Source organism: Quercus lobata, chromosome 3 (assembly GCF_001633185.2).
Source record: "Quercus lobata isolate SW786 chromosome 3, ValleyOak3.0 Primary Assembly, whole genome shotgun sequence".
NCBI lineage: Eukaryota > Viridiplantae > Streptophyta > Magnoliopsida > Fagales > Fagaceae > Quercus > Quercus lobata.
In genome coordinates, this window is record NC_044906.1 from 1,752,345 (window position 1) to 1,763,809 (window position 11,465).

The window sequence follows — 11,465 nt, forward strand, 5'->3', positions numbered from 1 at the left end:
TCTAGATCTCACAAGAGATTTACACAAACCGCAAATATGAGTAACACTAAAACGTGGCTAGGGTTTGCCTTTTATACTTAGGACAAATAAGAAACCCTAAAAACGTTTTAAAACACTTAGGGCTGAGTTGGACGAATCTGTAGAAAAACATTCTGCCCGAGCTTCGATCGATCGAGCCAGGCCGAAAGGCACAATCCTTTCATGCTTTAACCCGATTCCAACTTTACAAAGACACACAACTTTGAGCTAGACTTAGACACTTCTAAACACATTGTTTTGATCATGGTTTGCCAACAATACAAATTAGAGTTCTAAATATATAAAATCCTAAACTTTAGAACCTAACAACCCCCAAAAGTTGGTACTCATCGGAGTTCAAAAGAGTGAAAAAAAATACCATAGAGGCATTTTATCAAACACTTAAAGTGCACACACTACACATATATGTTAAACAATGCATGAACGTATGAAAATCTTGTATAAACACGTATTATTTTTGCCACAAGGGGCCAACATCCAAAGCAAATCATCATTTAAAACAAAACCCAATAAAAAATATTGACAAAAAAAAAAAAATGAAATTTTCCCAACCCCTTTCAAAATAACCCTAACCCTAGAAATCCTAGAATCTAAGGCTTAATCTAAGGATTCAATGATTAAAAAGTGTTAAAACATACTTTAGACGAGTCTTAGAGTTGAAATCCCTTGAGTTGTGGTTCAAATTTTAGAAAAAATAGTGTTTTGGGTTAAGAGAGGCGCAAAGGAGGCAAAGTGAGGTTTTTGAAAAACTGTCACTGTTTGGCTTTTAAAAATTGAAAATCCGCTCATTTCGAGGGTAAGCTACTCTAGAAGTACTCGCAACTTACTTACGAATGCCTCAAATGCACAGGGCTAGTTTTGTGGGAAGCTATATCTCACGAAGGAGTTGCAAGGAAGTCACGAAACTCCCTGTGTAAAATTTTGGAAGAAATAAAAATTAGCTTCCCCATTTTCACAGATAGGTTGCGAGATGTCTTACTCGCGAAAATGCCTTTGAAGGAGTTTTTCAACAAAACAGATTTGGCTTCTAAGAAAAACTCTTAAAACACAAAAGTGATACACAAAAACACTTTAAAAAAAACGAATAAAATACTCAAAAATCTTTTTGGGTTTGATCATCAAGCAATTGAGTATACACAAATCACATATGAACATGTACAATCACACAAATGAAATAGGCATTCATTGAACATTAGTCTTGTGTATTGTGTGTGTAAATCGAGTATGATTAGTCCATAGTCTAGTATGAAAGTTCAATGATCAATTCAATCAAGTCATACACAATTAGCACGAAGTCAAATGACCTATCTCACTAGTAGAAATGAACATATATGACCCCCCATCAAAAGTGTTTACAATTGATTGAAAGCTTTTCATTTGGCTTCCATTTTTCATACTTTTGATCAATACAACTCAATTTTCTAAGCAACGATGCCATGAAATTTTTTATATTTCTTTGACGAATAAGCCTTTGGCATTGACATCATATATTTTGAATACATTTTTGCTCTACCTTTTCCTAGTCAAACTAGTTTTCGAAGCAAGGCTTTTTCAACTCTTTCTCTTTTAGAGATTAACGTTTGTAGAACTTTTAACATAAAAATAAATGTGAGGAGATATATAGGCACAAGTCTACGCATGTATCAAGATCAAATAAGACTATTAACTAATCATTCATGACAAGCTTGAAGATCTATATACAACAATTAAACGTAGATTTCTAAATGTCGCTCACACTTAAAAATGGGCATACATAACAAGCTAAGTTTGTAAATGTACTGCATTATTAGTATGGAGGTACTAGGCCAAACTTAACATGTGATATACACAACACAAGTGATCAAACTTTTTGAGATTTTTACTTTTTATGGGTTTTTGAATTTTTTAACACACTAAAAAACAAAGCAATAAAGTAAAATCAACAATAAATAAATAAAAACAATGCATATAAAGAGATGCATGATGCATAAATGCATGATAATAAAACATATAATGCATGAAGGATCCTACAAAGATCGAAAGAATTAGACCAAGGACCAAAAGAGCATAAGCTCAACCATAGGAACCCTTCCTCATCCAAACAGAACGATTGTTTGGAATGAGTGTCTCATGAGAAGTGAGACGAGGGTTAGAAGAATGAGAACCGAAGATGCATATAGAAAAGGAGGTAAGAGCATTAAACACATGCTTCAACAACTTACCACTTTTAATCAAATTCGGTTTAGCTTGCAAAGCACAACTTCCAAAAAGCTCAAGTGTCTCTTTTCTTTTTGATTCTTTTAAGAGTTTGAAACTTAGAGCAATGGGGTCTTAGATGACCAAAGGCAACACAATGGAGACAAACAATGGGTTTAGATCAACTAGGCTTTTTAGGGAGGGATCTAGCAACATGGTTTTCTTCTTTCTTCAACATGGAACATTGAGGTCTTATGTGACTGACTGATCACACTACAATAGTGGCAAGTAGGAACAAACTTAGATCCACTCAAATCCCTAGGATGAGACCTAAATGAAGGCTTAGGCTTAAGGGCCTTTCTCTTCACTTTTTGGTTTCTTTTGTGTGGAGGAATGTACACCGATTTATCATTAGAGGTAGAACTCACAATAAGCACAAAATCGGGTAACACAACATGATTGTAACAAATATTTTCTTCCTTTTTAGTACTAGGTTCAGCAATCAAACACTTGGCATGCATCTGAAGAGATTCATTTTCACATTTAAGATCATCAACAAGTTTGTTAGATAAAACAAGTTTAGCATCCAAGTCCATATTCAAACATTCAAACTCTTTCATTTTTTCAAAAGAATTTTCAGCAAGTTTCTTATATTTCTCAATCAATTTATTGGATTCATTGAGCTTAGCAATCAAATCATCATTTTCACTAGTAAACTTGCTCAAATTCTCATGAAACTTCTTAAACTTTTTTTTCAAGAGTTTGACATTTGGAATTTTAACAACACCCATAGATTCATGCAACATGTCATCACAAGCATGAGGATAAACACTCATAAAGGCATTTTCACAAACACATGACATGTTACAATCAACATTATCCATAGAAGCATACATAGCACTATACATGGCAATAAACACAAGGGGTCAAGGATCACACTCAGATAATGAAATCCAACAAAGTGTACCCGCTTTGATATCAATTGAAAGGTCGGATTTGTGCTAAAACACAAGAGCTTGTTCAAATCCCCAATTTTGAAATTACGGCTTAATTGTTTTTACTCTAACTTATCTAAGTGCGTAACAAGAGTAAATGAAGCGTAATCACCAGATCTACTCTCTAAGCCATAAGCAAGCAAGCAACAATAAATATAAAGCTTAAAAATTAAGGGAAGAGAGATGCAAAAACAAGATAACACCAAGACATGTTATCGAAGAGAAAGTCGAAGAACTTGACGAAAAACCTCTCCACAACCCTTAAAGTCGAAATCGATCTACTAGTGAATAAATTGAAGTTCATGAATAACAAAAGACCCTCCAAGTCTAGTCTACCTAATGTACTTGAGCCCTCTAAGCTTCTGCTACCAACGGACTTCTCGGAGTGCTGTCTTCACTAGCTTTCTAGATCCTGTAATACCACCTGATTGCATCTGCCAAGCCTCACTGGCTTCTTTTCGCAAATCCCCAAAACTTCCTAAGCTCCAAAACATTCTCTACACTCTAAAAAGGTATGGGTTGTGTTTGGGTACAAATCTTCTTTCAAGATATGACATTGGGAGAGGAAAGGAGAAGAGGCTACAATGATTTCTCACTAAAGGATGAGTAGTTCTCTCTCTAATAGGTGGGTGTGTTGTGTTGTAGAAACCTATTTAGGGTTTTCTCTCTAAATAATCTCTTTCACTTTTGTGGGTAATGAGGGTATATATAGTATGAGTGAAGGGTAAGAAAATCACACTTAAAATCTTTCAGGCAGAGAGTTTCATGGGTACCTTGCGAGATGGCTAGTTTCGCGAACTACTCACGAAATGTAGCCTAGCACTTTACTCTTCAACTTCCAACATGTGCTTCTCATGTGGCCTTTTCGCGGGAACCTTTACTTGCAAACTTCTTGCAAGCTAATCGCGAAACTGCATAGATCTTCATTTCATGCTTGATTCTTCACCAACTTAATATTAAACCCAATACAATAAAATTTTACAAAATACAAGGAAATAAATTAATGCAATTACAACATTTTTTGTCATGGAACAAAGCCAACATAAAATATAGTTGTAAATCACAACTTTACAAAAATGAATAAAGAACATCAAGCATATCAAATAACAATTAGAAAAACTATGTTAAGAAAATCATGTGAATCATGTTAAGAAAAGGAAAGGTTCATGAAAAGAACACTTACTATTGCTTAAGATTATGAGTTTAAAGTTTGTTTAATCGAACCCTCAGTATCTAAAACACAATGATTAGATTGAGGAAAAAAGGAAATTAAAGAACACAATAGAACGTAACATAGTAATCAGAACTAAAGAACAAAAAGGTTTTGAGAACAATGTTAAAAACTAGTTTCTGCTCTAGAAATCTACTAAAGAGAGATTTGCAAAGATTAAAAAAAAAACACAACGTGCTTAGGTGCTGCTGTGTGAGTTTAGAAAAGAGGGAATAGGGTTTAGAAAAGGTGGAGACAAAAAATTAACTCTTTCTACCTAGGGTTTGGATTGGAGACATAAGGTGAGTATTTATACTTTAAAATAAGGGTTTTTGGGGCTTTTTAGAGGTTTTTGGATGTTCCCAAGGGTTTAGGGGCCGGGTCCCATCAAAGAATGATGTTTTAGGAGCCCAAAATTTAAGTTCTAAGCACTTGGGAATGAGCCTGCATACGCAAGTTTTATGCATGCATATGCATGCTTCCTAAAACCCTAAATTTGACCACAGTTTTAGTCCAACTTCAATCGGGCATAACTCACTCAATATAAATCTAAATTATGCAAAATTTATTTTCAAATTAAACTACAGGATGTCTACTTTCCATTAAAACAAATATTACTAAAAAATTATTGTGGATCAAAAGTTATGATCAAAACAGTGAAAAAAATGTCATTTTCAGAATCATTTTCAAAGCGATTTGAACACTTTTAAGTTATGATTACTTCCAAACTATTGTGAACTCCTTAATTACCCTTGGTTGAGGTATGTCAAGCACATCATTGGGATCGGTGATCAAAGGTTATTAATGGGTACAAAATGAGATACCTAAAATTGCCACTCTTTTAATTGTGTTTGCACTGCAAGTATAGTTAAAAGCTTGAAGAGGCAAACATTTTGTAAGTTAATAAACTTTGAGTTCACACACACAAACATGCAATAAAATTCAAAAATGGGGTGTGCTTAAAAAAGTGATTAATGCACTTCCAACAAGAAGTGTGAAAAACTACATGAGACATAAAAGAAGATCAAGGATGTTTTCAAGTTTTAAGGACTCTACCTTTCAGTTTAAGGACCTCTACCTTATCATGACACACATACATGAAGTTAATCATGCAAACATGAAATGTACTATAAGAGACATTTTAAATTACCCTTGTGGATTAAAAGTTATTGTCAAAACAATGAGTAAAGCAATTTGAGCATTTTTAAGTTATGATTACTTCCAAACTATTGCGAACTCTTTAATTACTCTTGGTTGACGTATGTCAAGCTCATCATTGGAGTTGAGGACTAAAGGTTACTAACCTGTACAAAATGAGGTGCCTACAAGGAGGTATTGGGATAGCTATCCAGAGGTATCGAGCCAGTTATTAAGGTACCTGTTGAAAATGCACTTTTCTTGAGAAAATTTAATTTGGGACTTCAACTTGATCTTCAATTACAACTTCAAAATACATCAAAACTCAATATATAAATAAATAAATAAATAAATAAAAACATAATTACTATGGTTATACCAAAACACATGAACTTTACAATCATAATAGAATTTTCGTTTGAGTAGAATTTTAAATTTCTTGAAATTTGGATAGTAGAGTTTTACTCAAATTAAATTGTCATAACAATTAATAAGATAAATGGAATTTTTTTGAGAAGAAGATAAATAAAATTTAATTGAAGTAAACTTTTTAATTTTTTAAAACTAAGATAATAGAGGTTTAAGTAAATTAAACTACTCTAATAGTTAATAAGATAAACTAATTTAATGATTAATGTTAGTGTAGCCACTTTTCGCATAGGAAAGATAGGATTTAACTTTTATTATATAGTTTAATATATGAAATATATGATGTATGTACGTGTTGTGCACTTGCATAATATGTATGTATCTACGTATGTCCACAACTATAAGGAGACATCTCCATACTTCTTTTCTACTAAATGTGAAACTACCACTTTTGATTAGACTAATAAGTTACCTGTGCGATACACGGATAATGTTGTAATGTTTTATGTAAGATGGTTTTATTGAATGTTGTATATGTATTATAGCATAATTGTTATAGAACTTTATTAGTAATTAGTTCATTATAAAAAGCAACAATTATAAATTGCACACACATATTCATTACAATTATTCAATTGAAGCAACGAGAAATTACAACAAAAAAAAAAAAAAAAAAAAAACAAACAAACAACTTTGGAGGAATATTATAGAATAAAAGTTTATGTAGAATGTGTCTTTCTCTATCTCCTTAACTCGAAAACAAAATACACATCCCAAAACACCCATAGTCAATCACATCATTTACAAAATCAACAAAGCCACAACGTCCAACCTTAACATCAAAATCGTAATGTCATTGTCGCTTAATATAAAATGCAAGCCTCCCTTCCTTGGTTGTAACCAACTCATACGGGTTAGGATTGGATGAAACAACAATGTATGTTAGAGCTAGCTAGGTAGGTGTCGTCGAAAGATTGAAAGTAAATGACATTGTTTTTGGTCTGTATGTATTTGACATGGGATGACATGAAGGGCTACGGGTAAATATATATAAAGGGGTAGAAGTGTAAAGGGTGAAAATGGTGAATTAAAATGCAATGAGTTTTGTGTGTATGTATGAGGGATGAAAAATCTTGGAACATTGAACCAAATGATACAAAAAATATTTATTTTTTAATTAGAAAAGCCTTGAAACATTAAACAAAATAAAATTAAGTTTTCTTATCTCTGATGTGGCACTTGAGAATATTTCAATTCTCTTTACATAGAATATACCACTTAGCAGAACCTCATATTTTCCCACACGGGGTCTCTACTTTGACACACACATATGTATTTATGTATATATATATATATATATATATATTGATTGATTAGTGCATCTCTCTATTATTTTTCTAGCCAATATGGGATTCCAAAATAATAAGAAAACCTCTGAACTTCTCATATCATGGGTTGGATTTAACAAAAGTTTTTAAGATTAAAACACTACTACCTTATGGCCTCTCAGTTGTCCTTCTCTTGGTTTTTTCTCCTTTGTGTTTTATTTTATACATCTGTTAGTTTTTTGCCGTATGTATGACAAACAAAAATCATAACATTAATGGAACAATATTAATCATTCAATTCATGCAAACTTTTTCTTCAGATTGTGGCTATTAGGTGTATGAAAAACTATCTAATTTACTAAAAACGGAAAATAACATTCAGATTAATTTATATCACATGGATTTTTGTCAATACTTAGGGTTACACATGAGAAAGATTTGATGGATAAGAATTTGTATAAAATGAAAGATTTTTGTAAAAATTATTAGTAAGAAAAATGTGTTGGTAATTATAATTTATTTGAGCCCGAATTTATCCCGGGCCTTTTTTTTAAAGATCACAGTGTCTTTCATTATATATGAATTTTAATATATTTAGTCGTACCATTTACCAACTCCTGTTTTCTAATATTACGCTTTGAATATCTAAAACTAGGCATGACTGGATGGATGGTGAAGCAGTAAATTGAGGTGTGAAAGATATTGAAACAGGAATGGACACTCTTGGTGTGATTGCTACTGTGATTGTTGTTATTGCTACTGCGGTGGCAACACAAATTGGCGAGTCCATTCGACAGTGGCTCATCGAGAACGTGGTTGATCCATTTGGTCAGTTTCTCATTGAAAAACTAGTAAAACCTGTTGGACAATGGCTGGGTTATTCGTTTCACTACAGCAGCAACATTGATAATATGAAGAAACAGGCAGAGAAGCTGGGGGAGCTTAGAGAAAGGGTGAAACATTCAGTTGATGCTGGTATAGGAACCTGCGGTGAAAATAAAGCTGATGTTAACAGGTGCTTAGAAAATGTGAACGTGATTATGGGGAAGGTTAGGAAAGTTCTTGAAGACGTAGCAAAAGCAAAGATGAAGTGTTGCTATGGGATATGCTTGAACTTGAAGCTACGACATGAGCTAAGTAAGAAAGCAAAGAAGATAGCGAAAGATATTGATGAAGTCTTGGAAAATGGTGGATTTGATAAGGTTTCTACTATGGATTACATGAGCTTTAACTCAAGAATGTCAACTCTGAATGGACTTATGGTGGCACTGGGAGATGTTAATATCAACATGATTGGGGTGTGGGGGATGCCCGGTGCAGGAAAGACTACACTTGTGAAAGAAGTTGCTTGGCAAGCCAAGGAAGAAAAGTTATTTGATGAGGTCGCTATGGCTGCTGTGATGCAAAGCCCCGACTTGAGAAGAATTCAAGGAGAAATCGCGGACATGCTAGATCTGAAGTTTGATGTGGAGACTGTACCTGGAAGAGCAATTCGTCTACGAGAGAGGCTAAAAAGAAACAAGAAAGTACTTGTTATCATAGATGATATATGGAATAAACTTGATTTGGAGGCGATAGGAATTCCTTGTAATGGATGTAAAATATTGTTGACATTCAGAGATAGAGGTATATTATCTTGTGAGATGAACACGCAAAAAAATTTTGAGCTTGATATTTTATCACCAGATGAAGCATGGAGTTTATTTGAGAAGATAGCAGGTGATTCTCTCAAAGATACTAATTTGAGATCCATCGCAACGCAGGTAGTTGAAGTGTGTGCAGGTTTGCCTCTCGCACTTGTAACAGTTGCAACGGCATTAAAAAATAAGAGTTTGTTTGAATGGGAGGATGCTCTACAACAACTAAGGAGACCTTCCCCTGTACACTTCACAGGAATGCAAGCAGCTATATATTCAAAAATAGAGTTGAGTTACAAACATCTTGGAAGTCCAATGGTCAAGTCCTTCTTTTTGCTATGTGGTCAAATGGATTCTACCATTTACTACCGGGACTTGTTAAAATACTGTTTCGGACTGTGTTTATTTCCTAGCATCTGTACATTGGAAGAAGCTAGAAATAAAGTATCTACTCTGATTCGGAACCTCAAAGACTCTTGTTTGTTGCTAGAAGACCCTCATACGAGGGACTATGTCCGTATGCATGATCTTGTTCGTGATGTCGCCATATTAATTGCCAAGGCTGAAAATATGTTCTCGATGAGAAATGATGATCCAGTAAAATGGCCAGATGAAGATGCACTAAAAATGTGCACATCAATCTCAGTTCTTGCTAGGGATATCCATGAACTTCCTGACGGGTTGGTATGTCCGAAGTTAAAATTATTGTTAGTGCATGGCAGAGACCAAGATTTTAAAATTTCAGAAACTTTTTTCAAAGGAATGAGGGAGCTCAAAGTTTTAGATTTAACTGAAATGAGACTTTCATCACTTCCTTCATTAATTAATCTCCTCACAAACTTACAAACATTGTGTCTGGATCAATGTGTTCTGAAAGATATTGCTGTGATTGGAGAGTTGAAAAATCTAGAAATTCTTAGCCTTATTCATTCCGAATTTACACAGTTGCCACAAGAAATAGGTCTCTTGACTCATTTACGGTTGTTGGATTTGAGCTATTGTACCAAACTTGAAGTGATTCCACCCAACGTCCTATCAAACTTGAAACAATTAGAAGAATTATATGTCCGTGATAGCTTCACTCAATGGGAGCTTGAAGGAGTGAACAATGAAAGAGCTAGTCTGGCAGAGTTAAAGCATTTATCTTTGTTGACCACTTTAGAAGTAAATATTCCAAATGCGAACATGTTGCCAAAAAATTTGTTGTTTAAGAAGTTGAAAAGATACCAAATATTTATAGGAGATGTGTGGGATCAGTTTAGTAAATCTGAAAGCTCAAGAGCACTAAAATTCAAGTTGAATTCAAGCTTTGAATTAGAGAGGGGGATCAAGATGTTGTTGAGTGGAATAGAAGAGTTGTGTTTGGATGAGTTAAAAGGTGTAAAGAGTATCATATCCGAATTAGATAGCAAAGGCTTCCAACAACTGAAGCATCTACATGTCCAAAATAATTCTGAGATGAAGTACATCATCCTTTCAAAGGGATTGGGTATTGCTGATGTTGTCTTTCCTGTCTTGGAGATATTTTCTCTCAAAAACATGATCAACTTGGAAGAAATATGTCATGGACAAATTCCCTTGACATCCTTTGGTAACTTAAGCATTGTGAAAGTGGAACATTGTGAGAAACTAAAGTTTATCTTCTCATCATCCATAGCTAAAAGCCTTTCACAACTTCAAACATTAGAGATAAGAGAATGCAGCATCATGGGTGCAATAGTCGAAAAAGAAGAGGGCAGAATAGAAGACAGAGATATGAAGTTGTTCCCTGACTTCCCTCAATTGCGTCGCTTTCTACTACATTGTCTTCCAAAGCTCATGAGCTTCTTAAGTACACAAAATTCAGACATAATTGATGCTGAAGAAGTCATTCCTGAAAGCGAGCTAAATTTTCGCCTGCCAATTCTACATGAACAGGTACATTAAAGTTTATGAATTAAAAGGTTGCTAGTCCAATTTGTCTGTAGTAAATAACCAAATTAAAATCAATTTGGGATATGTATACCAAAGTAATTAATATTTATTATTTTAGAGTAATGCTCCCTTTTCATACAACAGTGGCTTAATTCAAAATAATTAAGGTGCACTATTTATGTGAGGGAAAAATTAACCTTGAGCATTAAATAATTTTTTCTTATACTAGCATAAGCAGATTTTTTTCATAACCTAACTATTCTTTGCAAATTGCACCTTCCAAACGTAACACTCTAAAAAAAATCCTGGACCATTAGAAACATGGCAATGCTGATAGTCTCTATTATCAATTGTTTTTTGAGAATGTATTATCAATTGTTAATTGAAATGGGAAGTAACATATCAGTGGACACTTGTGACACACATCCTTAATTTCTCACGCGTAAATAATTCATGGACACGTGAGAGATACATGTGCCTCATGTGAGGTTATAGGCTTATAGCTAAAGAATATTAGTTGGGTAAGAAAGGCTATGTATGTCACACAATTAATAACTTGTGTCCTACTTTATGAGGCTGATTTTTTTTTTTTAATAATTTTTGTGAAGCTAAATTTAAGAGTTGCGTCTTTATTAGGACTTGAAAGTTATTAATTGATGAA

The 11,465-nt window shown here is 33.8% G+C and overlaps 1 protein-coding gene across 1 annotated transcript; it reads left to right on the forward strand.

Moving 5' to 3' along the window:
- The first annotated feature begins 7,966 nt into the window (after window positions 1-7,966).
- On the forward strand, window positions 7,967-10,816 carry LOC115979757 (disease resistance protein At4g27190-like). Its single transcript, XM_031101817.1, has one exon. It carries the CDS (start codon window positions 7,967-7,969, stop codon window positions 10,814-10,816), a length of 2,850 nt encoding a protein of 949 aa, XP_030957677.1.
- The last annotated feature ends 649 nt before the right edge of the window (window positions 10,817-11,465 follow it).

Bases quoted from the DNA above. Each gene is read 5' to 3' on its own strand.
- LOC115979757 (XM_031101817.1), top strand. From the start codon at position 7,967: ATGGACACTCTTGGTGTGATTGCTACTGTGATTGTTGTTATTGCTACT.